This window comes from Silene latifolia, chromosome 4 (genome assembly GCF_048544455.1).
Source record: "Silene latifolia isolate original U9 population chromosome 4, ASM4854445v1, whole genome shotgun sequence".
Classification (NCBI taxonomy): domain Eukaryota; kingdom Viridiplantae; phylum Streptophyta; class Magnoliopsida; order Caryophyllales; family Caryophyllaceae; genus Silene; species Silene latifolia.
In genome coordinates, this window is record NC_133529.1 from 17,764,013 (window position 1) to 17,782,426 (window position 18,414).

The window sequence follows — 18,414 nt, forward strand, 5'->3', positions numbered from 1 at the left end:
GATACGGCTGAACGTCGACTACTTTTCTGCATGGAATTCTAGTAGTCTCATTCGCAATCTTGCAATTATAAAAATATGCTTAAATCAAATGAATATCACTTGGTTTTTACTCGGTCCATCTGAACATAACAAAGGTCTGAAGCCAAACATAACTTAGGTCTGCCACTGCAGTTTCACAGCTCCGGGATTTTTACGTCATTTTGAACAAACTTGCAAAATTATCAATCATACAATTGATAGACAGCAAATTTAAAGAGAAACTGTGTTAAATAAAGATATATTTACAAGAAGGTTTCAGGAGGACAGATTACAGAGGAAGGAAACACTGTATGTAATGTCTAATCGTATCAGTAATCCGAGGCTTTCTTATAAGTTATAAGGGTAGTCATAACGTCACATCAGAATGTACTATGTCACTCAAAACACACATTAGAAAAACCAAGTTGTTAAAATAATGCTCTCAGATAACGAGTTAGAGTGAGAGTGAGAGAGTACGTTTCATCTTTGACGTTATCATTCCCTTTCTTGTAGGAAAAAGTTCCTTCAAAGAAAGATATATACGGAGTACAAACCAATTTTGTTACTCCGTATCAAGTCAGGCAAACTAACCCACTTTTATATCAACATTTAACCCCCAAAACCTAAAAACCGAAAACTTGACCATATTTGAAAAATGGCATACCATGTTAATCATCCAAATTTTCACCGTCATCTCTATAAGTGTGACACCGAGAAATCTACAGAATTCCTACGAAGAACTCTCGAAAGAAACTCGATTATGCTGAATGAAATCTGGCTTCCCACTCGAAGCGTTGGCCAACCCTTCAATTAGTTTCATGACATGCACAGTGTCATTCAAGTAATACTTGGCTTTGCTAGGTTTTTGACCGACAGTGCAAGCGAAAATCTCGGGAGCAACTGGCCAGGATGGGGAAGCAGCTTTGCTTAGAATACTCTCGAACATGTCCTCGTCTGACCGATCATCCCCTACGCACAACAGGAAGTCTGGTGGCTTCAGTTCAGAAAGTACCTTCTCTGTCACCAACCCTTTGCTAACTCCCTGCAAGTTAACAATGATTAAATGACTTTTCCCACACTAGAAATCAAAAGAATGCAAGGTAGACTAAATGACGAAAATTCAAGAGTTCCGTTAGCATCAACAAAGGACATGGGGTCGAATTTATGTACCTGTGGCTTAACTTCAACGATATTATGGCCCCTGCTCACGACGACAGGCTCATTAGTGAGAACATTTTCTAGGTGATCCAACAACTCTTTAGCTTGGCAAGAGCCGAAATCAGGGTCCGCGTCCTGATAATGCCATACAATGGCACTCTCCTTCCTCTCAATATAAGAACCATCTGTCGCCTCAGTATAAAGCTGCATCACAGGTTCTGCCATTTTCTTCCAATCATTATCAGCGGTTATGGGGCTTGTTTCCCAATCGAGGTTCTTGTTCCACCTACACAATCAGAGAAAATGTTAATAAGACTTTCCAAAATGAAGGATTGAAAACGAGCGTAAATTGTTCCCAGATTTCAAAGTGCCCTCTTCAATCTCTAATAAATCTCAAAATGAATGAGAAATTATGAAAATAAACTCGCGTTCTCTACTAATGTAATGATGCAAGTTTCATTATTTTCATAAAAATGGACGAGTACAGCAGAAACATATGCCGAATATAGCAAGACAACACAATTTGCATACCTCAAGAAGTAACCATGTTCAGCAGCTAATCCCAACTTGTCACAAGGGGAGAACCATTCACCAAGTGAATCTCTTCCCCTGCCACTAACAATGAAAACAGTGTTCATTGGGTCGTCCGAAAGGGTGTTCAGTAGAGAAATGAGTTCACGACTAGGGCTCTTAACAATTGACATATCGGATACAACAGTTCCGTCATAATCCAAAAAGATCGCCCTACTATTTGCCTTCTTATATGCCGAGACAATATAATCAACTGAGAGCTTTCTAAAAGACGGGGAGAGAGCGATGACCCGGAAACCCAGCCCGAACCCGATCCCCCAGCATCTTTTGCTGTAGTGATCCTTACAAGCGCGTTCCAAATCCTGAACAAAACTTCGAGACCAATACTCCACATCATGAGAGCTAACATACCGGTAATGCTTCTCGTGCCTTAGCTCCTTCTCTAAATCTTTCATGCTTATGGCCATCTTTATTGCATCTGATACCGCCTCAATGTTCCAGGGGTTGACCCTAATAGCACCACTAAGAGACGGAGAGCAACCTATGAACTCTGAGACAACAAGCATACTAGAACGAGGATTTCCTGGGGAAATTGAAATACCCATTGCTTTGTCGATCTCCGGAGATCCTTGCCTGCATATGATGTACTCATATGGAATTAGGTTCATCCCGTCCCTCACAGCATTCACAATGCAACATTCTGCCATTGAATAATAGGCAGTTTTCTCGATGAGTGTCAAAGGGTGATCAATTAAAACTACGGGTTCGTATCCTGGATAACCATATTTCTTGTTAATCCTCTTGGTAATCAAATAAGTCTCTGATTTTGCTTCCTGAACATCCTTCCCTGTACTTCTTGCCGGGTTTACAATTTGTATCAAGACCAGCTTTCCTTGCAATCCACGGTGTTGCTGCAAAAGGTGCTCCATGGCTAGCAATTTGAGACTAATGCCCTTAAAAATATCCATGTCATCAACACCAACTATTATCCTTTTCCCCGTGAACTGACTTTGGATCTCTTTGACCTTAATAGATGCAGAAGGATCATTCTTTGCAGCTTCAAGGCGGCCCAAGTGGACTCCAACAGGCAATATCTTAACATATACAGTTCGGCCATAATAATCAATCCCAAGATAACCCCTCTTGGATTCATAATTCAAGCCGAGGAGCCTACTACAACACGAGAGAAAATGTCGAGCATAATCAAACGTGTGGAAGCCTACTAAATCCGAGTTCAGAAATGCTTTCAAGATTTCAACTCTCACCGGCAAAGTCCGATAGATCTCTGAAGAGGGAAATGGACTATGTAGGAAAAAACCCAACTTTACCCTGTAATATCGTCTTCTTAAGAATGTGGGTAAAAGCATAAGATGGTAATCATGAACCCAAACAAGGTCATCCTCAGGATTCAGGATCTCTATAACCTTATCAGCAAACTTCTTGTTAGCAGAAACATAGGCTTGCCAGAGCAATCGGTCAAACCGGGACCCATGATCTGAGGACATCGGCAACATATAGTGAAAGAGAGGCCACAAATATTGCTTGCAGAAACCATGGTAAAACCTCTTTTGTAAATCCGGGGGCAGAAATGTAGGCACACATTGAAAATCCTCGAGTAAACTTCGGGCAACTTCCTCTTGCTCAGAGGGGTCCACATCCACTTTCAAAGATCCAACATAAAAAACTTCTGTTCCAAGAGGAAACCCGTCCTTGAGATGTAAATAAAGTGAATCTTCATCTAGACTGAAGCTCCATATACCAGAGTTAGGGTCCTTTTGAGCATTTATAGGAAGAAAATTTGCCACTATGATTTTTCTCTCACGGTAATTGGATGAAGTAGCATCTTGAACGGAGTCTGAATCAGGAATAACGCCAGGAACATTCATCAAACGGGGAAGGTTTCTGGGAGTCTGAGGTATATCAAGCAATCCTCCAGCTGAAGCTGCTAAATCCATAAAACTCGTACACGATCTTGAAGCCATAACTGCAAATCTGCGATTTCAACACAAAAAAGACTTGAGTGAATATCAAATAGAAACCTGCCACCCAAAAAGATCTCAGAACAGAAATGAAGGAAAATTGTGATCACGAAAAGCATTCGGAGAAAAAGAGAACAGACACGACAATAGGTAGTCGAAGCAAGGATAACTATTGTCTATATCCAAAAAAAATTGTTCCATCACATTACTCACACTAGTTGATTATAGCACATAAATGCAGGTCCGTTAGACATTAAGGACACGTAGTCAGCCTCGGTAAGCATCATATTCATCGGAAACTAGAGAACGCGAAGTAAAGAAACATAAGAACTTTAAGAGGTGGCTATTACCAAATTCGTATATGAAAGTGAGAGATGGAAATTTGCAATGCAAACCATCAAAACAGTTTAACAATCAATCACTGTAATATTTTTTCAATAACTAAATTTCTAAGAAATAAACTAATTTGAAATTTAAGAATGAAGTTTAATGTAAACAAGAACTTGCAAAATGCAGAATCTCAAAGTTAATTGTGAAGGGTGATAATTTATGTGTTATTAACTCAATTTGAGGTACTTGGCAAATTCCTTGGGAAATTTCTAGCATTATCAAGGATGTAAAATTAGACCTTCATTTTTTCGATGAAGTGATAATTAAACATTGCTTTCGTGAAGCCAACAAGGTTGTTGACTTCATGGCTACTATTGGACATTCATGTCCAACTCTTTCGAGGTGGTTTGATAGCCGGTGGCTTCAACTTACCTCCCTCATTCGAAAGGATGAGATAGGTTGGTCCTACCCTAGAGGATCAACCTAGTTTTCTTACCTAATCAAAAAAAAAAAAAAAAAAAAAAAAAAAAGAACTTGCAAAATGCAAACGACATGGGAAGCATGATAAATCAACGTAAAGTAACAATATGAGTCGTCATCAGTTTATCTATTACGAAAAATGAATACCTCATATAAAGGTTTAGGCGATGGAGGGCCTTACATGACTGAAATACCCTCTCAAGATACTATCCCAATATATAACATCTCAACCTTCAAATACACACCATAACAAACACATTTTCCCATATCGAGGTTATTTACTCACGTTACCTTCATTCTTATCTACACTTACTTGCTTTCATCCAATATCGAAACCCATACGTTGTATATTTTCCTTCTATGACCATACTAATTATTGCATTATTCAAGTTAATCTAAGTTTTGTTGAGATTTCAACAAAAACTCGGTCAATAAACTACGCAACAAACGACTTGTGCAGATAAAGCCTTGCATTACATTTGAACTGGTTACTAAATCAGTATTTTAACTTATTATGAATACAAATTCAGTGGATATCATAAAACCTGACAACCTATCCATTTTGTATAATGAATCCAATAAAGAGACAGCCTTGCACAACCTAAAAGGTAATCAATCACTCATTCAATGTAGCTGACCTCTTCAGATTGGTTTACCCATAAATATAATCCTCAAAAGCCAAATATCCGCCCATTTTATGTTCTCACTTCTCAGATTAAAACCCGCGGCCATTTGGCTATCGAATCCAAAAATCTAATATTGGACCAATCTAAATACAATACAGTTATACTAAGCTTTTTATTTTCTTTATCTAACAGCAAAATGCTAGTTACAATTATATGGGTTAACATTTCGACATTTCGATTTTATTGACTGCATAACCTATATGACAACACTCACATATCAAACAATAGGAATGTCAAGAGAGGGGATTTTGCTCTTGCTTACCTATGTTTCAAAAACAGGAATAAAAAATTCACAATAACCATTTTCACTAAAGACAAAAAAAAATACTACTCCCTCCGTCCCGGTCATTTGTTGTCCTTTGGTTTTGGCACAAAGACCAAGGAAAGGGTAGGGAGCCAATGACTAAATGACAAGTGGAATAAATTGAGTGTGAATGATCAAATTACTCATCAAATTCAATCTTAAAATAGAAAGGACAACAAATGACTGAGACACCCAAAAATGGAAAAGGACAACAAATGACCGGGACGGAGGGAGTATTTGGATAAATGGTCAACATTGCTAATAATATTAACATTTGACCAAGAAAACACAAATACAAAATGTCCTACAACTAGCCAAATATTGAAATTCTACTCAAGTAATGTTCTGAAGACCAATATAAACGAAAAGTAAGTCTCCCGTCTTAAGCTTGAGATGGATAGTGCCGCCTTAAATGAGAGTTTGTGAGAAATAAATAAGGACTATTTACGAGGAAATAAAACTAGATCGATCCTTTATCCATAACCAACTTATTTCATTATTGCAAACGAGAGACGACGAGTAAAGTCATTGGCTTTCAAACCACCTTGAGTTATCTCTATTGTAAAATACAGTACTAAATACATACAAGAACAGGATAAATTATCTTGAAATGGCTACCAATAAAGCATCTATTATCTAGCTAGTAGCTACCCTCAAAAACAAAGTGTGTGACCCAATATAATCCTAGCCAAGAGTTTTCTTCCCAAATTTTAACCATATATGGATAAAAAGACAATAAATTGACAAGTCACTATAATCTACACATTTACATGGAATAATTTCAATTCAAGTATCATTTCACCAAACCATATAACTCAACAATTACTCTTGTATAAAACCGTCTTACATAAAATCGTATAAAACGGGTCCAAATCACAAAAATATCATGACACATATTAATGTCGTACTTGTAATAGTAGTAGTCATTTGTTTACTTTTAATTAAAATAACTCTAACCATGAAATAAATATAAAAGGTAAACAAATGTCTGAGACGGAAAGAGTACTAGTTTAAGGCGGTCTTACACAATTAATTGTGCAAACTCAAATCATCAACAACAAGAAAGTGCAAAAATCTATGATTCCAGAAAATTACATAAGTGGGTATGTGCAAAATCAAATCATGAATCAAGAAAATTCAAGAATATATGATTAAATGCTTGGAAAAATGAAAATAAAAACTGGGATTTTCATTTTATTACCTGAAATAGATGAAAAAGTGGAGCTTGAAACAGGTGGGGTAAATGAAACAAGTTAATAATATCTTTCATCAATCTCTATAGAGATTATATGAAAAAGATTGAAACTTTTCCCAAGAATAAGAAATTTCTTGAGGAAGATTATTAACATTAATACTATTATTCATATTATTAAGATTTATTAATTTATTTAGGATTTTATTATATGATGATGAGTGTTTGTTTGAGTATTAATTTAGGAAGAAGACAGAAAAGTGAAGAAGAGATAAAGTGAAGATCTTTGTTATGTGATTATATACGATTTATGTGTATATATAGAGACAAAGATTGAAACTTTCCAAAGGAAAAGATCAAGATTTAATGGGGTTTTAATTTTAATTGGGTTTGTTATGAAGAATTGAAATGGTTAATTGAGATTTATTTAGTGAAAGAAAGAAAAAAAGGAAAAGTAATGGATAAAGATTAAAGAGAAGGAGAGAAGAATTGGATAAGGGTTATATATACTTTTGTTTAGTTTGCCACATGCCTATGATGTAACTCATCTACTGTCAAACTGTGGGTCTCTCTTGTGTCTAGGAGACTCATAAAAAATCAATTTTAAACTTAAGCGGATAGTATTGTCTTAAATAAAAATTTGTACTTTTTAAATAACTTAAATTTTATATTCATTTTAAATAGAATTTACACCATTTTTAACATCGTCTTGGCTTAAAATGGCTTTCACGTAATATTAAAATAGAGTTAAAAATAAAATTAGGTTGTGAGAGGTTTTAAGTTAAGACGATTTTAAATAAATAAATGGATATTTATTTTTTATAAGAATGTCTAGTCTATATGGATTTGTTTTTAATATGGAGTATTTATTTAGAGCGCGCATAATTTAAATTAGGATTGAGGCCCGATGTTTTTTGACAATAAATAGTTTATTTTTTGAGACTAGATAAACGCGGTGTCTTTTATTTATATGGTTGGTTATCAATCCGACTTTTACAAATAAAAGACTATATATTCAGTTATGTATTTGCAAGTAATTAGTCTTAAATTTAATCTGAATTATCCAAGTTGGTTGGTATGAGTGGTAAGGACGATTTTTGACTCGTATGAATGAAAAAAACCAAACATAAGAAAAGTTTACTCATTAAACTAGTTTACTCCCAAGCAAAAAATGCACGGGTCGGTTTTAAATTATCATATACTGACCTTGTATGAATATAGTTAGATATAATATTTATTTTATCAACAAATAAATAAATAAAATGAATTGAAATTAAATTAGAGAATTGACATTGAATGAAATTGAAATGTAGTAATAATGAATTAAATAAATTAGCCAAACACTTATAGATAATTTGTTGGAAATTTTAATTAATTGTTATTAAAATCATGGATAGGCCTCACATTAGAAAATTACTCTCTTACCCCTAAAATCAGCAAGCAGCCAGACACAATTCTCCAAAAAAAAAAAAAAAATTACTATCTAGACGTAGATTGCCAGAAATACCACAAAAGAAATTGCCCTACATGTCCGTTATCTTTCTCGTGAGTCGTTCAAAACAAACATAGGTAAATTTTATAATTTTTTATTTGATTTTTTTGCAAATAGAATAAAAAGTTTGTAACAACCCCATTTGTGTTTGGACAATATTGAGTACTATTCTATTAGATTTGTTGTTTGAAATTGTTGTTAGGTATTCCACTAAATTGAAAAAAGGTGGAATCGTGTCGAATTTAGGTCCATTGTTTACACTTACCACTAAAGAAGAAGAAGAGGTTAACAAAAGTAGACTGAAAATTAAGCAACGAAATCAAACAGCTTACAATTAAGTTTTGGTGGGTTAGTTGTTTTTATGAGCAATACGAAAGTGGGTAATGTACTAATGTCTATATTAATAAGTTAGTGGCTCCTACTTCAATTAAATTGTCATTGTATCCCATACGTTTTTATTATCTTAGGGATTGCACCAAATTACTCCTATAATAACTTAGTAATTCTTCTCAAATCTCAATAATGGTATGAATCGCAAATATTTGAGAAAGACGGATTCTTATTAAATTATTAAGAATCATTATTTCAAATTTTTTTTATGTGTTTTTGTAACTCTTACGGAGTATTAATTACTTAGACCAAAAAAAAGTGTTGCATATTTATTTATTTTATCTTTAATCATGATTTATACTTGTATTGTTATTAGCGATACTATACCTGCTTTTACTTATGAAATGATCTCATAATAAATTTATTATGAGACTGTCTTTAAAAAATTTCCATAGAGTAGATAATTCTTACTAAGTAAATAAGTACCCTCTTTTTAGATTTTTATTATTTGTTTATAAATTAGGGATTTCACGCCAACAATAGTAGTTAATCTCTTCGTCGTGGATTAGTGAAGTATATACAATAATCCCTCCATTGAAGTTTGAATTGCTTGATTTTTTTTTTCGACAAAGGTTTGAATTGCTTGATACTAGTTCATAGGGTGCATTTGGTAGTGAGTCGTTTATGTTCCATAATAAGTCAAAGGCAAGTATGAGACAAAATTGATAAGTCTCCACCCTATAAATTAAAGAAGGTTATCTTCCAAATTAAACATTTCATTATAGATTTGTTATAGCCTATCCTATTACACCTTTAAACGTTTTTGTCTTGTATAGTTGTATGCTTTGAAATTTATTTAACTTGTACACATTCTTCATTTATAATAAAGTAGTTGACGTGGTCAGCTAATACCCCTTCACTAGAGAAATCTTGCCACGTTTGAATAATTTTGCATGGGATAAATATCTAAATACAACCTCAAAATTGGAGGCTCAAATGTTGGAGAAAAATAGTGTTCCGGGTGTAATTCCAGAGCAAGTATCGTTACCACCCGTGGCTTGTAGAATAATGTCTTTGGTTGAACCCTTCTCGCTCCTATCGCCTCTCTCGGCCTTTCCTGCAACAATGAACGAACTGAGGGCTTGGCTTTGTGCCAAGCGTACCCACTCCGACGCCCAAGTCAGTGAACTTAGAGGTATAAGTTGTATACTAATTGGCTAGGAATGTATTGTAGAGAGATAAGGGAGATATTACCAGATGAATAGTGTATTTTAGGTTAAGTTGTGGGATCCTTTCCTCAATGAAGGTTGAGGAGTATTTATAGGCTTTCACCTTTTGTCACGTAGTGGCCAAGTGGCCAAGTGGCTTATCAGGTGGAAAGACCGTTCTACCCTCGGCCGATGGACCCACGGCAGGCCGGCCGAGGGTCTTGGATGTGAGTACGCGGATATGTGCCCATTTGGCGGGTTGCCATGCCGATACGGAAATGCAGCTAGCGGGCCGATGGGTCGATCGGCTAAGCGATCTAAGTCGTTGACTTGTTGTGGATATCTTTGACCTTGCTCGGTGTGTTGACTTGGTCACGGTGCGAGAATATGCCCCATCAATTTGCCCCCGCCGTAGTCTATGCCGTGGTATGGGCTCCGATGTATGCCGAGCGTATATTCTGCAGAGTAAATTTCGAAAATATTTTCAGATCGGTGTCTTCTTGTGTACAGCGTGGCTTTTGCTAGGCCGCTCCATATACCATATCCCCCCTCCACATGGATGCGTAAAGGGTATCCGATGTGGAAAAGAATACGACGTTGGCCGAGACAGGGCCGAGAGTCTTGGTTGATTTGGATTGCCCCGCCGTGCTTTCCCGGCTTGGTTGACCGGTAGCCGAGCGGAGACTAGATACCTAGGAATTTGTTTGAGGGAGATGAACGATCGAAGAGATGTGAATAGGCGTGTTGAGGACGTTTGGTCACTGTTGCATTGATTGACATTCAAGCGTTGCGACGATTGACATTCGCGGTTGCATGCTTGACACGTGTGTGTGTTGATTGGTTGACGCTTCATGGGCTTTTCTCTATAAATAGGGTAGTTATTAGTGATTTTGGCCTCCATTTTATTTTCGAAAATTTTTCTCTAAAATCTTCATCTCTCCAAACTTTCAAGGGTTTTCTTCTTCTTAATCTTCGGAGTATTTGATCCGGCGAGTGTTTTTCTTTAAGGTAAACAAGCAAACTTTTTATTTTCCTTGCTAATAATTTGTTGTGAATCATGTCTTCTGCTGATGCTGGACCTAGTAAACCTGCGTCGGGGGCCCTAGGTCTCCTTCTCTCAAGTTGATCCTCAAATTCGGAGGAATGGGAGGATTCGACTCTTTTGGTGATCTTGGTGATGATTTTGGTGATGATGCGGAAAGGTCTCGTCCTAGTGAGGGGAGACAAGACGTCATGGATCACGGCTATGTCGTAAGATCCACCTTGATCGTGCTTGGTCCCGTAAGCTTGCCGTTGTTCCGCGGGAAACTTCTCGAGGATCATTTTTTCTTTGGTAGGGGATACGAAATTGTTATCCCCGAGGAGGGTCGGCCGTATGTTGTCCTCCGTCGGGTCAGACCGGGCGTATACCTCCGGCATTTGGAGTACGGGCTCCGGTTTCCGCTGAACGGGTACGTTGTGGCCATAATTAGAGCCATGAACGTTGCGTTGCCCAACCGCACCGCCGCCATGAGGACCATAATTGGTTTTGTCGGCTTTGTCTTTTTAAGGGAGAGGCTCGACGGTGGATTTATTCCGCCGGCTTCATCATCTCAAACCGTCACTTTCTGGCCGTGTTGGATGGTACAAAGATACAAACGGAGCGGGGTTATGTCTCTCACGACAAACCCTCTTCTTGCAAGGACCGGCAAGGTCGGTGGGTGTATGTTAAAGTGCTTGGGAGGACTATCCGCTGCCCCGCTCCTTCCAGCATCAGGTTAATTTGCGGTGTGAGACTAGGGCGGAGCATGACAGATGGGTCACTCGGAGGCATCTTAAAATGGATGCTAGCAGGGTCCTTCTTAAGGAGGATGAGAGGCTGGCAATGAGGCTCTTTGAAGTGGACAAGAGTGGGATGCCGAAAAGATGGATTCCCCCGACGCAGATCATTCTTCAGGATGAGCCGCTTTGCTATGTCGGCCTCATACCGGCCCTAGCACGGGGTGAGTGGGGTCGGTGTGAGGCCCACCGCCGCTCTTGATGTTTCTTTATTTTCGAACTTCGATTCATTTCTTCTGCTTGACTCTCGCTTTGTTTCTTTTGTAGACCATTTTGGACCGGACCTATCTGAGGATCTTCTTCGGAGAATGGGGCTGCACAAAGATAAAACCGTTGCCGACTTGCATCCCAAGGCTCTAGCCCATGATCGCAGGATGTCGCCGAACGATCTCATGGAACAGCGGCTGAAGGTTTTGAGCAAAGAGGAGGCGCAGGCGAGGGTTGTTAGCGGCGTGGTGCGTCGGACGCGGAAAACAAGGCCCTTGGTGGCAACGGCGTCGACACCGGCTTCAACTCCCATCCCCTCCCTTAAGAAGATGGAGATTGTTGAGATTCCCGATGAGGGGGATTCTGACGCAGAGGGGTCTCCCCTTATCCGTAAGAGGAAAGGGACAGCCTTCTACCGCGGGCAAGGAAGTGCCTTCTCCCGGTCAAGAAGGCCAAACATGGTACCTATCTAGCTCGTGGCTTAAATTCAGCCGTGCCACTAGGTATTTCGATGGGTCGATATCGACATCGATGTTTTAACCGAATTTCGCAGATCGGCCCGCATCGGCTATTGCTCACGTTGGGCGGCGGCGGTGGGGTCTTCGCACGGGTTGGTGGTCAAGGCACCACCGTCAACCCTTCATCCCAGAAGGCTTTCGTCTCCCGGCCCGCAGGCTAGTGGCAGATTGCCACCACCGTCCCTTCATCCCGAAGGCTTCCGTCTCCGAGCTTATAGAGGAGGGTACGAAGCTTATTAGGGAGCTGGCGAGGTGGAACGTGGCTACCGCCGCTCGTCTCGGGGAGCAAGAGAAGGCCGTGGCTCGGGCTGTTCATGAGCGTAATGCCACTAAGCGGTGGTCGCATCGGCGAAGCGGGTCTCCTCAATGAGCAGAGGCTTAGGGAAGAAGCCGAGGAGGCGCTCTTGGCAGAGAGAAAACTCGGGGAGGACGCTGAAAAGGAGGTCCTTCTTTGAGAGGGCTAAAGCCGAGGCTGCGGCCGCCGAAGCCGCGGGCTCGCCGAGGAAATGTGAGCTCGCTCGGGGGCGCGCCGACCTCTACCTCAAGCGAGGAACGAGTCCCGGACTGTTTAAGGCTCGGGCGGAGGTGGTTCGGGGGCAGAGATGCCATCATCAAGCAAAAGGAGGCGGACATCGAGATCGCAAACCGACCGCTTCCCAAGTCCGTGCGCCGAGTTCCGGATTTGGCCGAAGATCGCTAGGGAAGTTATCGGGGAGCTTTCCCTCTTGATGGTTCCTTCCCGTGGGGCGGGTTCGACGTCCGCTTGACGACAAGCTTGAGGCTAAGGTGAATGCCGCGGCGGAGAAGGCCAAGGAGGCGGTGAAGGCGAAGATGGAGAGGGAGGCGGCGCGGAAAAGGCGCTCACGAGAAGGCTAGGGTAGCTAAAGAAGAAGCCGGAAGGATGAGGGCGGTGAGGATGCCGAGGCCAAGGCCGAGGCCGCTAGAAAAGTATTTGGGTTGCTCTTTGAAGAAGATGCGGCTTGATGAGAACAAGTTACAGCAGATCTGTTTCGGCTCCTCACATGCTACCACGTCGCTTGATGAGAACAAGTTTACAAAGAGATCTGCTTCACTGTCCGGGGCCAATTACTCACCCTTCCTCCCCCCTGTCTCTTGATACATGAACATAGTGGTAGTTTTTGTCTTCTTTTTGTACAACCTTGGTAGGTTGTGTTTCGGCGTGTCCCTATGGGGGGACCGTCGTCGTATTCTTTTCACTTGTAATTTTGTAACTTCTAATAATAATTTGTTTCCCTCGCCCTCGGCGTGGCCGAGGTCTTTGTCTCATCTTCGTCGAGTTGTCTTCCGTATTCCTAATTGAGTCCCCTCCTTTTTTTTTTTTTTTTTTTTTTTTTTTTTTTTTTTTTTTTTTTTTTTTTTTTTTTTTGGCTTGGTCGGGCCGTTTTAGAGTGCGTATCTGTTGTGTTTCAACGCTTCCAAGACACTTCGTCCTGTTTTTGCGAGTGTAGTGTGCGATGACCGCTATCGTCGTGGTATCCGCCTTACGAGGGTGATCGCCGCTCTTGTCGGGTTGACGGTGTGAGCGGCGCGTCGTTTCTCGATAGCGTGTTACGTGGCGTCTACCACTTGGAGTGACTGCGACGGCATCAAACCTCTTGGGGTGATTGCCGTGGCGTCTACTACTTGGGGTGACTGCGACGGCGCTAGACTCTTGATGGAGCGCCGCTCTTGTCGGTATGACGGTGTGAGCGGCGTCTGTTTCTCGATAGCGTGTTACGTGGCGTCTACCACTTGGAGTGACTGCGACGGCATCAAACCTCTTGGGGTGGCCTAGTGGCGTCTACTACTTGGGGTGGCTGCGACGGCGCTAGACTCTTGATGGAGCGCCGCTCTTGTCGGTATGACGGTGTGAGCCGGCGTACATTTCTCGATAGCGTGTTACGTGGCGTCTACCACTTGGAGTGACTGCGACGGCATCAAACCTCTTGGGGTGGCTGCCGTGGCGTCTACTACTTGGGGTGACTGCGACGGCGCTAGACTCTTGATGGAGGCGCCGCTCTTGTCGGTATGACAGTGTGAGCGGCGTACGTTTCTCGATAGCGTGTTACGTGGCGTCTACCACTTGGAGTGGCTGCGACGGCATCAAACCTCTTGGGGTGACTGCCGTGGCGTCTACTACTTGGGGTGACTGCGACGGCGCTAGACTCTTGATGGAGGCGGCGCTCTTGTCGGTATGACAGTGTGAGCGGCGTCTGTTTCTTGATATAGACCGCCGCTCTTGTCGGTATGACTTGAGTGTGAGCGGCGTCTATTTCTTGATAAATAAGCGATGGGGAAATTTTGTTTTGATGGAAGGCGCGGGTGGTTTTTCACTAGGTAAAAACATGCGTTGGGGTGTCCACGACTATCTTGGACACCTCCGTAGCTACATAAATTTTACAAGATTACCAATGCCCTAACGGCTCATCACAGGCACATCCCCCCCAATCGCCCACTAGTCGTATCCATGAGGTCGCCTCCCGCCGTAAGGACGGGCTTTTTCCTTTTTCGGACTTCTTCGCCTCTTTGAGGGATTGCATGTTGCAGCCTCGGGCAGCTATCTGGACGTTGACCACCTCATCCTTCTCGTCTTTGGAGACGAGCTTATGCGCTTCCCCCCGGTCCGAGACATACATCAGTGTTAGGGCCCGGATGGACATCACTGCGTCAGCCTCGCTCAGGGTGACTCGGCCTATGAGAACGTTGTAGGCGGACGAGCCGTCAATGACGACGAACTCAGCTAGGATGTTTTTAGCCGCGTTCTTCTCGCCGAACGTCACCGGGAGTTTAATTGATCCCAGCGGTACCAGCCCGGCCCCGCAGAAGTCGTAGAGGGGTTGGTGCGGGGGCTTAAGTCCTTGATCTTCAAAGCCGAGGCCGAGAAAGCACTCTCTAAACATGATGTTCGTGTATGCACTGTCGTGTCAATCGGGCACCTCTTGACCAGGTGGTTGGATATGTCCAAATTGACTACAAGCGGGTCATTTTGTGAGGGGCGATGACCCCTTCGTAGTCCTTTCTTCCGATAGTTATATCGGGAGGCTTGCGAGAGGGGATCCTCGAGTTGGGCACAAAGTTGATGGCCCGATATAGCTCGTTTAGGTGCCGCTTGTGCCCATGAGCGGACCCTCCGTTCTCGTTGCCCCCGATGACAACATGAATCACGCCTATCCGCTCGAAGACGGACTTCCTATCCGAATCGCTGCGCGTCGGTCTTTTGGCCTTTTGCAACGTACTTGCCGAGGCTTCCCTTTCGGATCAGCTCCTCTATGGCATTCTTCGGATGGCGGCGATCGTTGGTTAAATGGCGGGTGTGTGGCCGTGGTACTCACGCGTATTGGCTCGTGTCACCGTCGCTTTTTGGCTTGGGAGGTCTTTCCCACTTCTGGCCCTCGTTTTGCTCGGGCGAAGACTTCGGCGGCCGATACGACGAGAGGGGTTTTTTCACTATACCGCCTCGGTGGTACGTTCGAATTCCACCGGCGCTGCCGAGTCTTGCTTCCGGTCGGATCGTCCGACCGTGATCGTTATTCTCACGGCGTCTACTGTCGGACCGCGAGCCTAAGTTGTCGCGGCGTCCTTCGTCCTGACTGTCCTGCCTGTGACCCTTCTTTCCTGATTGCTCGGCTTCGCGGGGATCTTCCCAGGTCTTGTGGTAGTCTTCCACCTTGATGGCTTGGTCGGCCAACTTTCTGGCGGCGTCCAGGCCCAGGCCTCCGCTCTTGATGAGCTCGTTTTTAAGGCTCCCCTTGGGAGGCCCTTCATCGATGCGAAGGCCGCCGGCTCGGGGTTAATTTCTCGAATCTGCTTGGACCTTTTCATCAAACCTCTTCACGTAGCTCCGGAGAGACTCGCCCCCTCTGTCGATAGTCGGGAGGTCGACGTCTCTACGGCCCTTCTCTTATTCGAGCAGAGTCTTGGGCTAGGAAGGCGCCCTTGGTCGGCGTAGTAGTACACCGAGCCATCGGGAAGCCCTTTATACCGGCTCCGAGCCATCCCATGCAAAGTTGTTGGGAAAATTCGGCACTGGACCTCATCGGGTCGCTCCCATACCGACATGTAAGACTCGAAAGCCTCGGCGTGGTCGATGGATCACCATCCCCTTGTATGACGGGGGTGGCGGCTTGAGCTTATTTGGCACCGGGACTTCTAGGACGTAGGCGTTAAGGGGTCGCGTCGACCACGTGCCGAACGACACGCGGCGATCGGCTCCTGCGTCCCTAACTCGGCTCCTCCCCCGTAGCGGGAGGGGCTCCTTCTTCGGCTCGGACTTCTTCTCCAACTCGCCGAGTCGGACTCCCGGCTCCTTCGGGGTGAGCCTCGTTCGTGCGGCGGGGACGCTGTCCTCCCACGAGTGCGGGAAGGACTTAGGTCTACCGCGCCCACTTTGGGCTCCCCTGGCGACTTGGCTGGGTCGGCTTCTCCTAGTGCTCCGTTCAAGTTTTTCGAGTCACATTTTGGGCCCCGGTCTCCCGGATATTTCCGCTCTTGTCGGCGTGACGGTGTGTGCGGGCGTACACTAATTAGGTCTAGGAGCATTTTCACTAGCTACGTCAACCACATGTCCCATGATGGTGACCTGGTTGGTTGGCAAAGTGGCGTGTCGGGTATTGATGGCATCCCGAACTCCGGTTGGATTACTCCACCAGGTGGAGGGCCGTATGACTTAATTGTTGAAAGTATCATCTTGGTAAAATGCGGTTTCGTCGATTCTGATTGCATCTTGTTGTTTAGACATTTTCTTAGCTTTTTGGGTGGGTTTTTGTTGGGTTTTTTTTTTTTGTTTGGGAATGAATGTGACTAGCTTCTAGTGTCTTTTCCACGACGGCGCCAATTGTTCGGGTGTAATTCCAGCAAGTATCGTTACCACCCGTGGCTTGTAGAATAATGTCTTTGGTTGAACCCTTCTCGCTCCTATCGCCTCTCTCGGCCTTTCCTGCAACAATGAACGAACTGAGGGCTTGGCTTTGTGCCAAGCGTACCCACTCCGACGCCCAAGTCAGTGAACTTAGAGGTATAAGTTGTATACTAATTGGCTAGGAATGTATTGTAGAGAGATAAGGGAGATATTACCAGATGAATAGTGTATTTTAGGTTAAGTTGTGGGATCCTTTCCTCAATGAAGGTTGAGGAGTATTTATAGGCTTTCACCTTTTGTCACGTAGTGGCCAAGTGGCCAAGTGGCTTATCAGGTGGAAAGACCGTTCTACCCTCGGCCGATGGACCCACGGCAGGCCGGCCGAGGGTCTTGGATGTGAGTACGCGGATATGTGCCCCGGCTGGCGGGTTGCCATGCCGATACCCTGGCTAGCAGTCGATGGGTCGACGGCTAGCGCCTAAGTCGTTGACTTGCTGTGGATATCTTTGACCTTGCTCAGTGTGTTGACTTGGTCAGCGGTGCAGAATATGCCCCATCAAATAGTACTCCTTCCCTACCAGTCAATTGTTATTTATGGCCCTGTTTGGCAAACGGTAAAAATAGATTTATGATAGTATATAGCATTAGCAGAATACGGTTGATAGATTTTAGTAACAGGTTCGACCACAATATTAAATTAGCACAGTTAAGAAAACATGTTTGGTAACTAGCAGATTATATGACAAATCTCCCATCTGAAGCGGGTTTGTATCGGTCGTGTCGGGTTGTGACTAGTATTTGGAGGAGAAAATGGAACGGTCCAGTCCCATAAAAGTGGGCTTCGTGTCGTGTCGTGCCGTGCCATGTCATGCCAGTCAAATTAAAATGGCGATCTAGGCATGGCCCACGACCCATGTGTGTGTCGTGTTGTGCTTGAATGTGCCTTAACAATTCCTCCTCTTAAACCCAATTTCTTTGTATTTTAAGCATGTCTGATCGTGGCGTGCCCAGGTTTGTCATGCCAGTCAAATAAAAATGGCGGTCCAATCACATGGGCCTATAGCGTGTCATGTTGTGCTCGGTCATGCTAATTCTTTGTCGTGCTAAAATGGGATGTGCTGGGGCGTGCCAGCTCAACAGTTCGCGTGCCAATTTCCAACTCTACATGTAATAAAGTTTGTATGAAACATTTCATATGATATAAGCTTTTTTTTTTTTTTTTTTTTTTTTTTTTTTTTCGATATTGCCATATCACAAAGACACAAATTCACAAGTCCACTTATCCAATTGTCAAACCTTACCAAA

The 18,414-nt window shown here is 43.1% G+C and overlaps 1 protein-coding gene across 1 annotated transcript; it reads right to left on the bottom strand.

Moving 5' to 3' along the window:
- Positions 1 to 243: 243 nt before the first annotated feature.
- Positions 244 to 7,252, bottom strand: LOC141653132 (putative alpha,alpha-trehalose-phosphate synthase [UDP-forming] 10). The gene is made up of 4 exons (XM_074460797.1): positions 6,688 to 7,252; positions 1,708 to 3,699; positions 1,189 to 1,462; positions 244 to 1,060 (listed from the first exon to the last, which is right to left on the bottom strand). The coding sequence occupies exons 2-4, from the start codon at positions 3,687 to 3,689 to the stop codon at positions 749 to 751; spliced, it is 2,568 nt and encodes an 855-aa protein (XP_074316898.1). The 5' UTR covers positions 3,690 to 3,699; positions 6,688 to 7,252; the 3' UTR covers positions 244 to 748.
- Positions 7,253 to 18,414: the final 11,162 nt, after the last annotated feature.